This window comes from Mus caroli, unplaced genomic scaffold (genome assembly GCF_978045245.1).
Source record: "Mus caroli unplaced genomic scaffold, Mus_caroli_1 scaffold_13, whole genome shotgun sequence".
Classification (NCBI taxonomy): Eukaryota; Metazoa; Chordata; class Mammalia; order Rodentia; family Muridae; genus Mus; species Mus caroli.
In genome coordinates this window covers 2778299-2797814 of record NW_028227268.1, presented here as the reverse complement: position 1 = coordinate 2797814, position 19516 = coordinate 2778299, and the positions used below count along the sequence as shown (strand labels likewise).

The 19516-nt window shown below is 52.2% G+C and overlaps 2 protein-coding genes across 5 annotated transcripts in view; one reads left to right on the top strand and one right to left on the bottom strand.

The window, feature by feature from the left end:
- Window positions 1-1998, bottom strand: part of Tbc1d16 (TBC1 domain family member 16) — an 83748-nt gene extending 81750 nt beyond the window's left edge. For both annotated transcript variants that reach the window (XM_029484035.2, XM_021177371.3), the window contains exon 1: window positions 1912-1998. The gene's annotated coding sequence lies outside the window, so the exon portion shown is untranslated. The remainder of the gene's footprint in view (window positions 1-1911) is intronic.
- A 694-nt stretch (window positions 1999-2692) lies between these two features.
- The window catches only part of Ccdc40 (coiled-coil domain 40 molecular ruler complex subunit), a 36931-nt gene continuing 20107 nt past the window's right edge, over window positions 2693-19516 (top strand). For 2 of the 3 annotated variants that reach the window (XM_021178225.2, XM_085829376.1), the window contains exons 1-10: window positions 2699-2746; window positions 4199-4271; window positions 5047-5859; window positions 8419-8563; window positions 10057-10214; window positions 11778-11861; window positions 11943-12162; window positions 17718-17875; window positions 18007-18129; window positions 18293-18414. In XM_021178225.2, the coding sequence (XP_021033884.1) occupies window positions 2718-2746; window positions 4199-4271; window positions 5047-5859; window positions 8419-8563; window positions 10057-10214; window positions 11778-11861; window positions 11943-12162; window positions 17718-17875; window positions 18007-18129; window positions 18293-18414 (1925 nt within the window). In that variant the 5' untranslated portion in view covers window positions 2699-2717. Of the gene's footprint in view, window positions 2747-4198; window positions 4272-5046; window positions 5860-8418; window positions 8564-10056; window positions 10215-11777; window positions 11862-11942; window positions 12163-17717; window positions 17876-18006; window positions 18130-18292; window positions 18415-19516 lie in introns of all 3 variants that reach the window. The other variant, XM_021178226.2, reaches the window with a different exon arrangement.

Genomic DNA, 19516 nt, shown 5'->3' with positions numbered 1-19516 from the left:
TATGTACCCCAGGATGGCCTAAAGCTCACTCTATAGCCCAGGCTGGCCTTAAATGCACAGAAATCCCCCTGTCTCATCTTCCCAGGCACTAGAATTGCAGTCCTGAGCCACCATGCCCAGGGAAGATGATTTTATCACTGAAGTTTGTCACTCAAAATCAGGGCACAGAGAGGCCAGGGCAGTAGTGAGGAGTTCTGTCAGCCCAAAGGCCATCCTCTCCAAGGGGGAAGCTCCAAAGCAAAGAGTGCTCCTCGGGAGCACGGTGAACTGATCCTAGCTGCCTGCCGAGGTTGCTGAGCAAGCACCTCCCAGCCACCGCCGGCCCCCCCCCCCGCCCCCCTTAACAAAGCCCTATGAAGAGCAGGCCAGCCAAGTCTGTGCTGGGTCACATGTCATCATGTGATATCATCTTGGGGTAAATGTGAGTAAAATAGTTCTGTGGATAAAGGTGACTGCTGCCACCAAGCCAGAGGGCCTGGGTTTGAGTCCTCTCAAGACTCATGTGGCAGAAAGACAGAACTAACCCCCACAAGCTGTCCTCTGAGCTCCATATAGGCACCAAGACACACGTGGGCACACGCACCCCACACAATAAATAGTTATAATAAAAAATGTGGTTTTGAAAACATGTAAACTGCAGCTCTTTCACGGGCCTGTTTGCGCACAACGAAAACCCACACATGGTGATCAGAGGCTGTTAACAGGCACTGTGATTGCCAGGAGAGTCAACAGTTCCCAGGAAGAACTTCCTAGCTATACTCAAGACATCCCATTCACCAGAAAGCTATTGGGGGGGGGGGGACAAAACAAACAAACAGAGAAAAAACCCGTAAGAACTGCTCAGCCAAGAGATCCAGCCCCAGCAACCAGCTAAGAACCAACTCTGGTAAACTCCCAATGGGTGAATCTTAGCCAGCCCCTGTGCCCAAAGTTACCGCACCACTAAGTTCAATATTCGCTATCAAGGTTAATGTCAATATTTCTACCGAGAGCTACATACATAGTTTCTTTTAAATTCTTTAATCAGTTATTAAGATTTAGAGTGGAGCCCCTAGTCCCTGGGTCTTTGCACCCATTTTCTGACCAATATGCTTGGTGACAGGACACTTCCCCTCTCTTTCCTGATAAAGGAAGTTGACAGAGGCCATGGAACAAACTTTAATGGCAAGAGACGCTTTTCTAGTCCCCTATTTCTGAACGGAACCTGGACTAGATTGTGGCCAACATGTGACACCGACTTCGGAGGAAAAGGCTTTTCTCACCGCGCGTTCTGGCAGGGTTCCGTGGGTTATTTTTAGCAATCTTAAATTGCCCTTTTTTCTTTTTATACTATCCCATTTTTTTCTTTCTTTTGAGGAGAGAGAGAGAGAGAGAGAGAGAGAGAGAGAGAGAGAGAGAGAGAGAGAGAGAGAGAGAGGCGCGTAGGCTAAAAAAGAAGCGAGGACCCTGACACGGGGCTCTTAAATAGCCCTGACCATTCCCCCTAGTGCCCCAACGCTATGACCGCGCACGCCCCAGGAGGGCATGGCACACATTGGGGGCTCTGTCTGACAGTGCAGGAACCCCACAAGTTCTTCGCATGCTCAGACCAGCCAGCAAGACAAAGACCGCAAGTGCCCCGGCCCACAGCTCCAGACAGGCGGGGACCGAGTCTCCTCGAGTGGGCCCACTCCCAGAGCAGAGAGTCTCACTTGAGGGTGGAGTCCCCAGGGCGTCCCCAGCGAGATCCGGGTCCCTCCGCATCGCCCCCGCCCAGAGCCCAGAGCCGGTCCCCCGAGCCCCTCCCGGGCCCCCGCGCAGCAGGCCCGGGTCCGGTGCGTGCAGATTCCAGCGTACCCAGGAACCGCCACGTCGTCCCGAGTGGACCCCAAAATCCCCGGCCCGCGATCCCAGACGAACCCTGATACCCACCCGGGTCCCGCCGCGAGGGCTGGACACGCGCCGGCTCCAGGAGCCACCGCCGCCGCCGCCACTGCCACCGCCGCCGCTAGCGAGGCGCGGCGGGGAGGAAATATGGAGAGGCTGTCCCCGCTCCGCCTCCGCTCCGCCCCCGCTCCGCCCCAGGGCCCAGCCCCGCTCAGCCCGGAACGCCACGCACAGACTCCAACCTCAGGGTCCTGCGCATCCGTCGACCCCTGCTCCAGGCTTTCTGCTGACTCCCTCAGCAGGATCTCGCCACGCGCCTGGTACCCGGGACCCTGCCCTGGATGGGAGCCCTGCGCCCTCGGTCCGAAAGGCAGGGCCTCCCTGTACCCAAGTATGCGCTCACCCCCTGCATTTCTATCTCTCAGATTTAGAGTTACGAAGGAATGATGCCCCCAAAAGGTACTGCGCCCCTCTCCTCTGCCAACGACCCCTTGAAAGACCCCGTGCTCAGGGTTCTTGAGGAACCCAAAGCTGGAAGTGGAAGAGCCAGAGCTAGGCGCGTTTCCCGGACCCAGCATCCCCAACCTGCCTGCCACTCTTGGAGTCCCTGAACATCATCAGGGCGAAGGAGGTGTGCATTAGCACTATCGTCACTCTACGGGAACTAAGTCCAGCCGGGAAGGTCTAGGACACATGGCGACGGACAGGCAAAACACAACATTTGTTCTTTAATGTGTTTGCTTAGTGGTTCTGTGTGAATCTATGGACGCAGCCAGACCCCGCCTCCTGCGGTCTTGGAGCACGCGGTCCAGACTTCGCCGGATGTTGATGGCGTAGCCTAGCAACGAGAGATGGCGGAGCCGGAGGACCAGGCTGACGGGTAAGCCCCCCGGGAGGAATAATAAACCCACCAGATGTTTTCACTAGCTTTCTGCAAGCAGGTACCCCCACCCGGCGCGCCTTCTCCTTCACTTCTGTGCCCCTTCCCACTCTTCTCCACTTTCTGGGCCCGTCCTACACTACCCAACCCACGCTCCCCCATGTCCCCTATCTCTTCCACCTTCTGTCCTTTGTCCTTTTCAAGCGCCCCCCACCCCCCATCATTCCTTACTCCTAGCCCCTGCTTCTCCTGGACTACAGACTTTCACGCCCCGCGGTAACCATGGCAACCATCATGCTTGGTAAACCCGGCTGCAAAGCAGGACTTGGATGGATGGGACGCTGTTCAGTATTAGGAAGAAAGGAGGAGCAGTCGCTCCGTTGGGATCGGGCTAGGCCCATACCTCCCCCTGCAAGATGAATTCCCCTCACCCCCATCATGGTCTTGAGGGATAGACTGATCCCCATCACTGAGTGAACTCCAAAATGCTGCTGCCGGCTCTGTTTTAGGTTTTGTGCAAAACAAAAGCAAGTTTAAACAGTTCTATTCACTCAGACCTTTCTGGGTTGTTTCATGTATTTAAAGGTTAAGTCCTTATGGATGCCCATGAAAACATATCCAGAGTATATCCCACGAGAAGGCTAACTGTGAAACCACGGGTATAGAATGAGCTCCAACTTGGGGAAGACTTGAAATGAAAAGATTCTGAACAAAGGCAGGTGCACAAAATGCCTGTTCCGGTGGTGCTGGAAAGCAGAGGGGGGAATAGCCCAAGCTCTCATTATCTGTGAAGCAGAAATCTGTATTCGTTTGGTTTTTTAGAAAGCTAGCTTAGCTTTTTTAATATTTAGTCTCAAATATTGCATGTGGCATAACTGTAGAAGTGTGGTGTGTGTGTGTGCATTCGTGCAGAAGCCAGAGGAAGATTCAGGCGTCCTGCTCTATCTATCTCTACCTTATTCCCTTGAAGCAGAACCTCTCATTGAGCCTGGAGCTTGACTGGTGGCCAGCACACCCCAGTAGTCCTCCTGCCTCAAACCCTCACAGTGCTGGAATTCAGGCACAAGCAACTGTGCCTAGCTCTTACGTGACTGCTGGGGGCCCAGACTCCAGTTCCTAACTAAGTTTTTGAAAAGTCAAAATATTTTACATGCAAACCTTGGCTATGTTGAGAAGCAGAGACGGCATGCTGTCCTCTCTCCTGAGACCTTCTCTGCTTGGCCCCAGAAACAGACTTCGCTGGGGTGTTCTCACACGCCGCTCCTTTCATGTTATAATTGCGCCTTAACGTTCATTCCCATACCACATTTGTGGCCCATGACTAGCATGGCCTAGCGATGGAAGAGTCTCTGCTGGCAGCAGAGTGGAGGAGAGGCGGAGGCCTTACCAGTGAACAGCTGGTATGCAGTGTGCATGATAGGGCTGTGAACCAGTCTTCCCTGTCTCTAAAAGCAGGTCACAGCAGGAAGGCCAACAGTCTTCTGCCGAAGAGGACTCGGAGCAGCAGTACACTGAAGGCCGTGAGGTAACGTCCATTCAGACCCCTGTGTGCTAGGAGACAAATAGACAGGGGCCAGGGACCGTGGTGCCATCGTCGTACGCTCTGGGACCATCTCAGTTCAGGCACGGAGAGACTCATCCCCTTCTCACTGTGTTCTACTGGCATTGATAAAATCGTCTGACCAAAAGCATTTTAGAAGAGGAAAAGGTTTATATGGCTTTCACTTCCAGGTCATAGTTCATCACTGAGGGAAGTCAAGTCAGGAGCCTGAAGGCAAGCCTGCTTGCCAGTCAGCATGTACTACCTCTAACCAGAGAACTCACTTGTGGGGCCCACACTCACTCACAGCCAAGGGAGTATGGCAGGAACACTGCACACCGGCTCATTCACAGCTCCTACTCAGCTAGCTTTTTTATACAGCCCATGACTGCTTATGTAGGAAATGGTGTTGCCTGCAGTGGGCCGGGCCAATGAATCATCAAGACAACCCCTATCCCCTACAGACAGGCCAGCCTTCTCTAGTCAATTCCTCCCTTGAGACCCCCTTCTCAGATGACGATAGGCTGGGTCAAGCTCATTCCAAAGTGTTAGCATTCGGTGATAACACGCCAACCCTCACACTGCCTTGTATTTTCCAGAGTTCCTCTTGTAACACGTGCCTCTAGAAAGAGGCAGTCGTTACATCAGACACAGAACATCATCTCTTGGGGGTGGGGAGATGCATATAGATGTTCTTGTCACCCTAAGATCTCTCAAGATTATATTTTCTTCCCTGGGATTTCTTGCCGCCCTGTAACAGGTATCACCACAGGTGGAGGACGATGGCCAAGAAATGGAAGAGGGCGGAGACCCCACCAGAAGTCCTGAAGAAGACATTACAGCTGAAGGCGGGGGCGGATCTGAAGGGGAAATGATGGATGCTGAGAAAGTCAGCACGGATGGGGAAGCCATCTCTGAAGGAGAAGTGGGGTCCGATGCAGAGACTCCCCCAGAAACAGAAGTGGAATTCATTGGAGAGACTGCTCCAGACACAGAGGTGGAATTCATTGGAGAGACCTCCCCAGGAACAGACGTGGAACCCACTGGAGAGACCTCCCCAGGAACAGACGTGGAACCCACTGGAGAGAGCATACAGGAAACAGAAGTTGAATCCATCGGAGAGGCTACCGCAGGAATGGACGTGGAACCCATTAAAAAGACCACGACAGAACTCAAAGTTGAATCCATCGGAGAAGAAACCGATGGAGACGTGGACTCCATTAGGAAGGCCCTCCGAGGGATAGACTTGGAATCCATCACAGGTGCCTCTCTGCCAAAAAAGGCTAAACACAGAAAGGTCAGACCCCAAGAGGAAGTTGAATCCACTGGAAGAGCTGCCCCAGAAGAAGAATTACAAATTTCTGACCACGAGAAAGTAGAAGCCCTTCTGGACGAGTTGGATGAGCTCTCTGAGATAGTCAGCTCTCCCGAGGTCTCCTACTCTGACGTCAGTCCCTTGGAGATAGGTGGAGAGGAGATAAACGCTTCAGCCACATCAACCGACACATCCCAGCAAGGCATATATGAGCCCATAGAGCCTATAGAGCTCGCAGAGCCCCCAGAGGACAGCACGGTGAGTGTTTGTACCAGCCTCTTTCTGCCTGTGAGGTTCCTCACCCCGTGAGAGGAGCTTGAGCAAATGTATCCAGTTGCTGGGATAAACACCGTGATCTCCAGAAACCTGGAGGGGGGAGGGGGGTATTGGGCTTACACATCATGTCGGTAGTCTGTTGTGAAGGGAAGGGAAGGCGGGAACCTGGAGGCAGGAACTGAAGCAGAGGTTGTGAAGGAGCCCTGCTTCTAGCATGCTCTTGGCTTACTCGTATTGCTTTCTTAGAGAGCCTAAGACCACCTGCCCAGGGCTTGTTCAGTAAATGGTTTGCTAAGCCCTCCCACATCGATCATGAACTCAAAACGTCCCACATACTTGGTCACAGGCCAATCCGATGGGCGCATTCTCCCAAGCTGGCCAATGTTAGGAATCGCTTAGGAAATGCAGGTCACTGCTGAGAGAGCTTATACCTCAGATCCAGGTTGCCACAGGCAAGGCTGGGGACATTCTGTAGTCACCATTCATGCATGTGACTGCACCCAGGTCTCCAGTCTTCCAAAGCAGTGTGGACTCCAAAAGTCTCAGGGCGGGGCGGGGGGTGAATGAGTTCATTTTATGAGCAAGGAAGGGGGAATGGACTGAAATCCTTAATTCTCAAAATTCAAATTAGCTGGCCCTAATAGCACCCACCAGTCATCCTGAACCCACCCAGAAGGAAGGCGGAGGCACGGGGATCTTGCATTCTAAGCCTGCCTGAGCTTCTTTTATTCCTCATAAGATTGATTGATTGATTTAATGTAAGTACACTGTAGCTGTCTTCAGACACACCAGAAGAGGCTGTCAGATCTCACTATGGGTAATTGTGAACCACCATGTGGGTTGGGATTTGAACTCAGGACCTTCAGAAGAGCAGTCGGAAGAGCTCTTAACCGTTGAGCCATCTCTCCAGCCCCCAGTCTGAGCTGCTTTTTTTTTTTTTTTTAAAGATTTATTTAGGCCGGGCGTGGTGGCGCACGCCTTTAATCCCAGCACTTGGGAGGCAGAGGCAGGCGGATTTCTGAGTTCGAGGCCAGCCTGGGCTACAGAGTGAGTTCCAGGACAGCCACGACTACACAGAGAAACCCTGTCTCGAAAAACCAAAAAAAAAAAAAAAAAAGATTTATTTACTTATTATATGTAAGTACACTGTAGTAGTCTTCAGTCTTCAGACAGTCCAGAAGAGGGAGTCAGATCTCGTTACGGATGGTTGTGAGCCACCATGTGGTTGCTGGGATTTGAACTCCAGACCTTTGGAAGAGCAGTCGGGTGCTCTTACCCACTGAGCCATCTCACCAGCGCCAGTCTGAGCTTCTTTAAGAGACCTTATTTCAAACAAAACAAATCCAACCATTTTACATTCAAAGTGTCATCTATTGTTAGTGGCTAACATTTTGATCTTGGTTTGTTTGTTTGTTTATTTGTGGGGTTGAACCTAGGACCTTGAATCTGCTAACCTGAAACCAAAACTTAAAGCAGGTCACAAACTTACAGGGGGAAAAACCCCAAGCACAGTAGAAAGCGTATTTTATTTTCTTAAGTGCCAGAGGTAAGTTCTGAATCTGCTTTGTCACCTACGAATGCTTTGTGTTTCATACAAAGAATCGAGTGACCTTTTCCTGGGGAGACAGACACCAACAAATGTCTCTTGCACCCTCCCCCGACAGTGAGCCAATAGCAGAAGTAATGATTCCACAGAAGTCCAGTTTGGAGAACCAAACGTCTTACTGGGGTCACTTATAGGGGCATGGATGATTCAAAGGCAGCTGTGTCCCCAAAAAGCCCAGTTCAGCATCCTTGGGGCTTCCTATAGGGCCTGTAGGCAGGTCACCCTTCCCAGAGTCAACTCTCCACAGCTACTCCTTGTTGTCGTTGTCCTCCTCCTCTTCCCTCCTCTTCTCCCTCCTCCTCCTCTACTTTGTATACACCCTTGTAGCAAAGTCTTGTCAGCCCGCCTTTAGATGATGCTGACACTTAGGTGAACTTTTCAGCTTCTATGTTATCTGTGTCCCCTTCCCTACACCATGGGACATGGGGCTCACGGGCAGAGATGGTGTTCATACTTTGTTCTAACTCAGCTCCTGGGCCAGCTCACTAACTCAGCTCCTGCTGAGCACTGATGGCCCAGCTCAGTAACTGCAGGGACTCCTTCAAATGCCAAACATAAAGCTGGGGGGGTAAAAGCACCGGCTCGTCATTTCATCACTACGGAGGCTGAGTGATGACATAAGGGTTGCAAGGACCCAGGCCACCCTGGGCTACATGAGAGACTTTGTCTCATGGGGGGGGGGGGGGGGAAGCCAGACATCTGTATCAAGAGAAGGTGTTTAGATGGGAGAAGAGAAAGTGGTCCCCCACAAGGCCCTTGCTGGAAGCGCAGAAAGTGAAGTCTAGCCCCTGTGAGGAGTGTGTTCAGCCCCTGGCATTTGGGCAGCAGAGCGGAGGGTCTAACAGGTCCATTCACAACCTTGATTAGGAGGGGACACAGTTAAACTCACATACAAACTATAGCCGTGTTAATTGTTCCTGACATTCTTTACATAGGAGAGAGCCCCAGCCCATCCCTATCAAAGAGAATTCCCGATGGGGGCACGACATCGATTCAGACTGAGCATCATGGGAAGTCTGACTCCCTCGGACACAGACGATCTTCCCCTGGAAACGGACAAGCCGCCTCAGCAAGAGTCAGGTAACAATGCCACTGCTTGCGCCCGCACATTATTTATAAAGTGACATGAAAACAGGGTCCGGGGGGCTGGGGAGATGGCTCAGGGGTTAAGAGCACCGACTGCTCTTCCAAAGGTCCTGAGTTCAATTCCCAGCAACCACACGGTGGCTCACAACCATCTGTTGTGGGATCTGGCGCCCTCTTCTGGTGCGTCTGAAGAAAGTAAGAGTGTACTCACATACATAAAACAAATCTTTGAGAGAGAGAGAGAGAGAGAGAGAGAGAGAGAGAGAGAACTAGGAGGATCAAGCTAGCCTCGTAAGAAATGGGACAGTGGTAGTGGTTCTGGGTGCAGCTCACTGGTGGGGCTTGGCACACACAAGGCCAAGGCCCTGGTCCACAGAAATGGACGCAACACTTTACACCAGAGTCCCAGCAGTGTGAAACCTGGAGCAGGAAGACCCTTGAGCCACTAAGCTCCAGACAAACCTAGGCTCTCAGAGCAAAGTGCGTCAGGGGTACAGAGGAAGTAAGACAGCGCAGACACTGCACAGCCGAACCACTGTCACCATCTTCCTGTTGTGGGATGGCTACACAAGGGGCACAGCCCCCTGGAGGACTGTCCCCTAGAGATCCGTCCTACACACACCAGGGCTGCAGTTCCTGATGGTGCAGATGAGCTCACAGAATGGCGCATGGCCACCAGGCACGTTGGTCAGTTTCTTAAGTGAGGGAGCTGTCTGCTGACTGGCCCTGAAGGCCTCTCTGCGTCCTCTCCAGGGAGGCAGCCCCAAGATTCGCTTGGCTGGACCAGCTCCTGCCCCACAGCTCACGCACCCCATAGCTTTACCTGCACAGTTTGTTCCTGGCACTCATCTGTATGGATTGTCTTGTTTGAAGCAGGGTGGCGGGGCTGGAGAGATGACCCAGCAGCTCAGAGCACATACTCTTCCAGAGGACCCAGAGTTCAATTCCCAGCACCCACACCAGGCAGCTTACAACCACCTGTGATTCAAGCTCCAGGGGCATCCAACTCCTCTGGTGTCTGTGAACGATAGGTCTCATGAGTTCAGTACTCAAGGAGGCCAGAAGAGGGCATCAGATCCCCCCTGAGTTGAAGTAAGAGACCAGTGTAAACTGCCTGACACAGGTGCCAGGAGCCAAACTTTTTTCCAAGGAAGAGCAGCAAGCATTTTAAACCTCTGAGCCATCTCCCCAGCCCCTGAACTTCATTTTCCAAAGCACCTAAAAGCCCCACAGTAAGGAGCCCCCTCACTTTCCACCCTTCACCTGAGTCCCCCATCCATTGTTAGGACGTGGCTGGTTCTGTGAGATGTCTTGAAGTCCGCGCTGGCTCATACCACAGGCAAGCCTGAGAACCTGCCACTGGAAGGCTCTCTCCCTGCTCATTTCCAGTATGGCCTGTGAGAGCGGGACGTGTCTTGACGCCCACGTTCCCAGAACATGACAAACAAGCCTTGGTGTCTTTTGCCCTCTCTCCCTGACCACTGCAGTGCAGTCAACTCCCAGAGCCCTTGAAGAAACCCGGATACAGTTCCTAGACCAGGTCCAGAGCCTCAGCCCCGAGGCCCTGCTCGATAGAGCAATGTCTGAAGGGAGTGATGAAGCAGAGGAGGAAGGCTCTCAGCTGATGGTGCTGGACCCAGACCATGTAAGAAAACGCCCTGGGGTTTTGCTCTCACCCCTGCAGGGGGAAATCAGTGTGTTCTGTCTGCCCCCTCCACCCCACCCCTACCCCCACCCCCAGCCTTCCCGTGCTAACTGCCTTGCAAGCTGCTCATCAGCTACACCTCCTGCTTTGTTTCCTGGCTGCCTTTGTTTATTTTCTGTCCGAGGAGCTGATGCAGAGGCCATGGAGGAGTGCTGCTTCTGGCTTCCTTCCCCGTGGCTTGCTCAGTTTGCTTTCTTATATATCCCAGGACCACCAGCCTCGCTTTGGCACCACCCACAGTGGGCGGGCCCTCCCGCATCAATCATCAATCAAGAAAACGCCCTACAGTCTTGCCTCTAGGCCAGTCTAATGGGGGCATTTTCAGAGTTGAGGTTCCCTCTTCTCAGATGACTCCAGTTGTGTCCAATTGACAAAAACAAAATCAAAAACACCCTTGACTCTACTGTTTTTGTTTGTTTTGTTTTTGGGTTTTTTGTTTGTTTGTTTTGTTTGTTTTTTGTTTGGTTGGGTTTTTGGGTTGGTTTTGTTTTTTTTTGTTTTGTTTTGTTTTTGTTTTTGTTTTTTTTGTTTTTTTTTTTTTTTAGGACTGATAGTCCTCTGTGAGGGACCTGGGCCCTATAGGACATTGAGCCAAATTTCTGACCTCTGTCCCGACAACTAAAAATATGTCCAAACTATGCAGGATGCTTGAGGGAGGAAGAGGATAGTGGCCCTCCCTCCCATCATCCTCACTGAGGGTCCTCAGTCCAGACCCCACAGCACAGGAGAAAGGCGGACTTGATTTTAAGGACACATTTGGAGAGCTGTAGTGCTCCAGGGAGCTTAGGAAGAGCCCAGGGCATGCTGGGAAAATCCCCTCACTTCACACGGTGAAACAGCTGCTGTGGTATCATCACCCTTACTGTCCCTGGAGAATCTAGGCTGACCCCCTCAGCAGCCACACCCTGCAGCCAAATCTCTGCAGTATCTGGTGTGGGCCGAAAGGTGCCCAAGATTTGTGGCTTCCACTTGGTTCCCTGCAAGTCCCCAAACAATTGGAGCAGGGGCTTACCCTGGCTCTGTTGCCTGCCTGCCTGCCTGCCTGTGGATCTTGTTCCCCTAACTGGGTTGTCTTGTCGGGCCTCAGTGAAAGATATACCTAGTCTTGCAGTGACTTGAAGTGCCCGGGTGGGTTGGCACGGGGGTGGGGGGTGGGGACTTCTCCTTTCTCAAAGATGAGGGGGAATGGGAGGAGGGGCGATGTGAGGAGGGAAACGAGGAGGAGAAGAGGGGGGCTGCAATCAGGATGTAAAGTTAATTAATTAATTAATTAATTAATGGAAAAAGGAAGTCTTGGTTGAGAAATCATCTGTGTCTGTCCGTACCACTCCCACAGAAACAGACAGACTGAGACAGAGGTCAGAGAGAGAATGTGTGAGAGAGGGAGAGAGAGAGAGAGAGAGAGCGCGCACAGGAGAGCCAGCAAGCACTGGACCACTCAGTGGAGCACTGCCGCCTCGAACGCGAAAGGAACTAACTGCTTGTGGTTTTCTGTTGTCTTAGCCCCTGATGATCAGATTCCAGGAGGCTCTGAAGGGCTACCTCAACCGGCAGATGGACAAACTGAAGCTGGACGTCCAAGAGCTGGTGCGTCCGGGTTCCTGTTTTTCTCCCAGCCCAGTGGGCACCCATGGGCCTGCCTCAACCCTCTCTCCCTCTCTGAGACAGGATGTGGCCACCAAGCAAGCCCGAAGCCAGAGGCAGGAGCTGGGCGTGAACCTCTACGGGGTCCAGCAGCACCTGGCCCGCCTGCAGATGCAGCTGGAGAAGAGCCATGACCGGCACTCTCTGGCAGCCTGTGAGCGGAGAAGGAAGGAGGAGGAGCTGCAATGTGCGCGCTCCGTCTACAACAAGACCTGCCAGACCGCCAATGAGGAACGAAAGAAGTGTAAGACGCCCCGTGAACCCCGAGATCCAAGGCCATCACTGCCATGCCTATCCCCTGAGTGATTAATTGCATGTCGTTGAAGATACTGGCAAAGCAATGACCTGTCCAGGAGGGGATACCACCCTTGTGGCTCATTGGGATGGTGTAGAGAAGGGTCCACGGTGGTCCAAAAGACGAATCCAGAGGATGGGTAGCAGGTGGGTGGGACTCAGGAATGGGAGGGGCCATACTATTGGACACAAGAGCAGGATCAGGCAGTGCCCCAAACCAGACAGCAGCAGCCAAAGGTGCTGAGGGACAGCGGAGAGGCGCCCAGGAAGCCTGAGATCACATGAGATGGGCCTCCTTGTGTGCAGTATCCCCACTGAAGCCACGCCCCCTCACTGATCAGAGAGCAGAAGACCTAGCAGACAGGGAGCAGCTGCCAGTGGTCGATCCGTCTTTGTGTGTTCTGATGTTTCCAGATTTCTTTTTCAATTCTATTACTAATACAATAGAAAAAAAAACAAAAGTAAAGGAAACAAAACAGGTGCACTGCTCTGGCGTCATGTATTTAGAACCCCGACAAGTGCAGGTGAGAATTCTGGGCTTTCCTTTCTGTTTGGGTGTTATATTCCATAACAGAATCTGCTGTGACACTAGTAGTGAACAGGGTTTTGTTTTATTTTTTAATTTTCTTTTTAATTTTTGAGGGCAGTGTGCCATGTAGCCCAGGCTGGCCCCAAACTTGTTATGTGGGGTGATCTTTTTTTTTTTTTAAGATTTATTTATTTATTATATGTAAGTACACTGTAGCTGTCTTCAGACACTCCAGAAGAGGGAGTCAGATCTCATTACGGGTGGTTGTGAGCCACCATGTGGTTGCTGGGATTTGAACTCCGGACCTTCGGAAGAGCAGTCGGGTGCTCTTACCCACTGAGCCATCTCACCAGCCCATGTGGGGTGATCTTGACCATCGGTCCTCCTGCTTCCATCTCCTCTGCGCGTCCTTTACCGCGCTACACCTGATGTACACAGTGCTGCGTATCAAACCCGGGGGCCCGTCATGCACACCGAGTAAGTAGTTCACCAAACCGTCTGTCACGTGGTTCTGGAAAAGAAGGCGTCCAACGTGGAGGGACCAACACAGGTCTAGTGATGCTCCATCTCATGGCTGGAGAGGAGAATGGACCAGAGACAGGCAACTTCCGCATCACGCCCTTGGCATCCTGCGCTAATCCATCACATCCAGGGCGGAGGAGGCACGTGACCTGTGCACATCCCGTCTGCTGCACCTCACCCCTATTCACTGCAACGCCACGCTAGGGACTGGGTTCCCAGGACTCATTCAGACCCTACCAAGAACCTCTCCATACTTACCTCGGAATCAAGAGAAAGCACCGAAGGAAGGGCATGGCATTGAAACTGAAGCCCCCACTTTCCGTGATCACAGACCTTGGAGCATGCTGCAAGACGACGGTCCCTGCCCTGCCATCCACCTGCTGTTAGGCCCCCAGCCAGAGGGAGCTTCACACTACATGGCTCCCATCTACCACGGCTCATGGAGCAGATGGGCTTCTGTCCCCTAAAGGGCTGGGCCACCCCTTAATCTTCCCTTTGCTGTACAATAGACGAGAAGGGACAAAGCTAGAGGAGTCACGCAAGAACCCTGCCTGCCGTGTTTTTATGACAAAGAGTACTCGAATCCCCTTCGAGCCAGCCAATGAAAGACAAATACCACGGGGTGCGGAGGTGGGGCACGGTTAAGCAGGCATTCCAGAAGAGGAAAATGGGTTCCGGGCATTTAAGTTTGAAATCAATTTGTGTTCACTAATACTTGGAGGAATGAAAATCTAGAAGAACAATTGAAATATTGACTCAGTCACTCATCTGGCAAAAACAGGTTGACCTTGGTTGGCACGCTTAGGTACGCGTGTGACACACCCCTGCTTGCCCAGGTGGGAACGGGAGGTAGCCGGCTTCGGTTGCCACACCCAAGTCCCAGACAAGGCTGCCTCGTCAACAGACATTCACCTCCTTACAGGACAGTCAGAACTGCCCTCCGAGGCCCCTGAGATTCTGTGTAGCCGTCCCTCCGTGTCCTGATCTCCTCGCCAGAGGATCGGAAGACTCCCCCACAGTGACCACACTTAATTTGTTAACCTCTCTAAAGACCTCAGACTCAGATGCCCAGCGAGGAGGGCAGTCGGGTGGCACCTACCGCCCAGGGCGACCGTGCCCTGCCTCCTCACACTCTTCACCTGGAGAAAGGAACTCATACGTGAGGGTTGAAACAGACAAGTTCTCCAAATAGAAACCGTCCCAAATAAGTCAGAGCTAAAAAAGATGGCGCCAGGGGTGCCCAGTGAACCCTTGGCTCCTTCAATGGCCTCAACACGTGTGTTAGGCAGACAGAAGGTGGGACAAGAGGAACGGAAGAAACACTTAAAGACATCACGGATGAAACACAGCTGGCAAACTGTGTTGACAGCACCCAGCTCTTCACAGGCAAATGACTAAAACCGGAAACAAAGAAAACGCCCCAACAGCCAGAGGAAGCCTCAGACTGTGCAGAGAGAGAACCAGTATTCCACAAGACAGCTCCAGCCTGCCTCCCTCCCCGGAAACCTTAAGCTGCATCCTTCCAGGGCACCAGACTCCAGCAGGGCCCTCTCCCAACAACCAGCACAGTTCAGCTTTCTGTGTAGACCCATCGCTTGAACACACAATGTTCTGTGTTGGTACACAAACCTTCTTTCTATCACCCTGTCTGTCTGTCTAGCTTTCATCTGCCTATTTGTTTTTTAAATGTTCTTATTTCTAGAAGATTTGTTTCTCTTTTTAAAAAGATTTATTTATTTATTTTATGTATATGAGTAGTCGGTAGCTGTACAGATGGTTGTGAGCCTTCATGTGGTTGTTGGGAATTGAATTTTAGGACCTCTGCTCGCTCTGGTCAACCCTGCTTGCTTCAGTCAGCCCCGCTCACATAGGCCCAAAGACTTCTTTATTATTATACAGAAGTAAGTACACTGTAGCTGTCTTCATACTCGCCAGAAAAGAGCGTCAGATCTCATCACGGATGGTTGTGAGCCACCATGTGGTTGCTGGGATTGAAACTCAGGACCTTCAGAAGAGCAGTCAGTGCTCTTAACCGCTGAGCCATCTCGCCAGCCGGATTTATTTCTCTTTTAAGAGTATGGGTAGGGCTGGGCAGTGATGGCGCACACCTTTAATCCCAGCACTTGGGAGGCAGAGACAGGCAGATTTCTGAGTTCGAGGCTAGCCTGGTCTACAGAGTGAGTTCCAGGACAGCCAAGGCTATAGAGAGAAACCCTGTCTCGAAACAAAACAAAACAAAACAAAACAAAAAAAACAAAAACCAAAAAAAGAGTATGGGTGGGGTACTGTTGTTATTGTTGTTGTGAGACAGGTTCTCACTATGTAGCCCTGGCTGGCCTGGAACTCACTGTGCACACCTGGATAGCCTCAGCCTAGAGGAAATCTGCCTGCCTCTCCCCTCTACGGGCACCACATCTGCCTTGTGTATGAGTGTTTTTCCTGCATGTATGTATGTGCGCTGTGTGCACACCTAGAGCCCACACAGGCGAGGGAAGGGCTTTGGGTCCCTTGGAACTGGACAAAGGATGCTTGTGACCAGTCACATTCGTGCTGGGAACAACTGGACTCAGGTCCTTTGCTCTTAACTGCTGATAAATGGTATTTATCAGTGGAAATCTATCTATCTATTACTTATAGCTGCCGATATTTAATTTTTTTCTGCAGTGCTGGAAGTGGAGCCAGGGCTATACACATGCTAGGCAGGTGCTCACCACTGGGCTAACGAACCCCCAGCCAGAACAAACAAGTGTTGATGGAAGTGTAGCTTCCTTCATACCTCATCTTTCCAGTCTCACCTCAAGTCCCCTGTGAGTTTGGTTATGGGGAATCCATTGGAGCTGTGAGGCCCTGACTGAGGGACAGCATCCCCCCACCCCACCCCCGCCGAGGGGCAGCACCACCTTGCAGCTGCACTAGCAAGGGTCTGTCTGTGGGTCCTTCGGTGGAGGCCAACCTGCCTGCTGTGCTTGGGGCTCCTCCAAAGGGCCTTTGTGTTGTGCCTAAGCTGCTTTCTGCTCTCAAGTGGTAAGAAACCTGTGAGGTAGAAGTGAGGATTGTCCAGCACCATTCTGGGGATGCCTAGGTCTCTGCAGTGTGCTAGGCAGGCATGTGGTAACTTTCGGATATGGAATGTATGTACACAAATACATATACTCTTTTGAGGCGTGGCCTCAGTGTGTCCCTCCGGTTGGCATAGAACTTGTGACCTTCCTGCCTCTGCTTCCCAAGTGCTGAGGTGGCAGACCTGCACCACCGCATCTGACTGCTTAGCGGATTCTTTTTTTTTTTTTTTTTTTTTTTTGGTTTTTCGAGACAGGGTTTCTCTGTGTAGCCCTGGCTGTCCTAGAACTCACTCTGTAAACCAGGCTGGCCTCGAACTCAGAAATCCACCTGCCTCTGCCTCCCGAGTGCTGGGACTAAAGGCATGCGCCACCACGCCTGGCCCTGCTTAGCAGATTCTTGCTCCCTTCTGCCCTCTGATCACATTAGCAATTCCTCAGCCGCAGAGCGCGAGTCTTTATAGTTTATAGGTCATGCAGGGGCTGGGAGTGCAGTTCAGTGGTTGAGGCGCTGTCTGTGCAAGCATAAGGATCTGCACGCCAGGCGCCTGCCTAACCCGGGCATGGTGGAGTCCACGTGTAATCTTACTGCTGGGTGGGAGAGACTGGAAGATCCCGAGGGCCAGACCAATCAGCTCCAGGTTCCATGAGAAATCGCATCAAACAGTAAGGTAGGAACTGAGAAATGGCTCGAAGTTAAGAGCATGGGCTGTTCTTGCAGAGACCCTAGATTCGATTTCCAGCACCCGCATGACAGCTCACAACAACCCGCATATCCAGTTCTAGGGAATCCTGTGTCCTCTTCCAGCCTATGAAAGCACCAGACATGCATGTATGTGGTACACACACACACACACACACACAGGCAAAGCACCCACGCACACGAGGAGGAGGAGGAAGAAATTTTAAAAGCCAGTAAGACAGAGATATAGGAAACCAGCCGGCTCTATCTCTAACTGCTATACAACTGAACACATGTGGATACACAAACACACATATACACACACACATGTAGTTCCAGTCTCGATGTAGATTATACATGCCTTTAACCCTAGCCCTGGGAAGGTGGTGGAGGCAGGAGAATCAGCAGTTTGAGGCCATTCTGGGATATAAACAGATTCTCTGAAAAAATTAAAAAAGAATCGTCTCCACCAGAGCTTGGTGCCACAGGTCTTTAATCCCAGCCCTTGGGAAGCAGAGGCAGGGGCATCCATCCCTGTGAGTGCCAACTGTCTGCTGCATGTAGCCAGGAAGCCTGATCCATGTAACCCGTTCCCGGCAGCCAGGGTCCCAAGAGTCTCCAGTGTCCCCATGAAGGAGGGCCCAGGGCAGAGTGCCATCCCGAGGGCCCCAGGCCCTAGGAGGGGCATTGCTGAGCAGCCTCCTTCTCCACAGTGGCCGCCCTGCAGACAGAGGTGGAGAGCCTGGCCCTGCACCTCTTCTACATGCAGAACATAGAGCAGGACGTGCGCGATGACATCCAAGTCATGAAGCAGGTGGTGAGGAAGACCGAGACGGAGAAGATGCACGCCGAGATAGAGAAGAAAAAGCAGGTAACCCTGTAAGCCAGTGCGCAGCACAGCCCATCGCCAGGAAACCTCTGCTCCACGGGAGGTGGGGGAGAATTGACCTCAGCGCCCGCCCCTGCCCCCCAGCTCCTTACCGCCCGCTCTCTTTCTCTCAGGACCTGTTTGTGGACCAGCTCACCGAAAGGTCACACCAGCTAGAAGAAAACATCGCCCTGTTTGAGGCTCAGTACTTGTCCCAGGCTGAGGACACCCGGGTCCTCAAGAAAGCAGTGACTGAGGTATAAGAGCCACCTCCAGTGCCAGTGGGAGTAGAAGAAGCCACACACCTCCCCCATTCCCCCCTCTCTCCCCTCCCACCCCTGCCCTTCGCCACCTGCACCTGGCCTGGTAGGTTCAACCAGACAGCACCAGCCTTGTCTGCGTCCCGCCCCCCCTCTTCAGGCCATCACAGAGATTGACACCATTGCCATGGAAAAGAAACGAATCCTACAGCAGTGGACCACCAGCCTAGTGGGCATGAAGCACCGTAACGAGGCATACAAGACAGTGATGGATGCACTCAGGTACAACCCTCCGGAGGGGCTGCCAGGGACACTGTGGGCCGAGTGTGCTGGGGCCTGAGGATTGCCAGCAGAGCCACTCCACACAGGAGCATCAGGACCCACTCGCATCTCCATCCTTTGTCCCCAGCATCAGGAGAAACAAAGTCCCCAGGTCAGGCTTCCAGGCAGGATGTCAGAAAGAGACATTTGTCAGTGGGAGACAAAGGTGCCCCTTCACTTTCACCACCCACCCAAGTAGGAAACCCTGGCCCTTCCCAGGTTGTTCCGGATTGTTCTGCCCCAGGGGCCACGCTCCCACCAAAATCCAGTTTCGGTTCCCACAAAAGGAAGGGATAACCAGAAGCTCCCAAGTGATGAGAATTTGATTCCGAAGGTGGCTCGCTCGCGGCTCATGGGACGGGCTCGCTCACGGCTCACAGGACAGGCTGGTCCTCTCTAGCTTGGCACCCACAGAGGCTTGAGCCGTTGGAGAAAGGGTAGCTGCAGCCAGCTGGCCTACTAGGCACTGCGTGCTGGGGAGATGGCTCAGAAGTTAAGAGAGTGTGTTGTGCTTCCAGAATATCCAAGTTCAGTTCCCAGTGCCCACGTCAGGCAGCTTAACCACCTGTAACTCTGCCTCCTGGAGGTTTAACAACAAACACCCTCTTCTGGTCTCCTTGGACACCTGTGAGGGCATGTGCACACACAGACACACAGACAGACAGACACACAGAGAGACACAGACAGACACATCATACACACACAGAGAGACACACAGACAGATACACACACATACAGAGACACACAGACAGACAGACAGACAGACACACAAATATATAATTTTGTAAAGAAACAATAAAGGCCAGGAGTACCGCTTCATGGTGAGGTCCTGCCTAGCAGACACAGGGTCCAGGCTCCACTCCCTGCACTGGGAGCAAAAGGCCGAGGTGTGCGTGTATGACGGCTCACTTAACAAACAAACAAAACCACAGGACATTTTTTAACGTGGATAATATTGGATTTAAAATATCCATTTCTGTTTGGGTTTTTGTTTTTCAGTAGCTTTGTGGAGCTGTCCGGGGATATTATGCACAAAGATTGTTTTCACATTAAATACACAGGC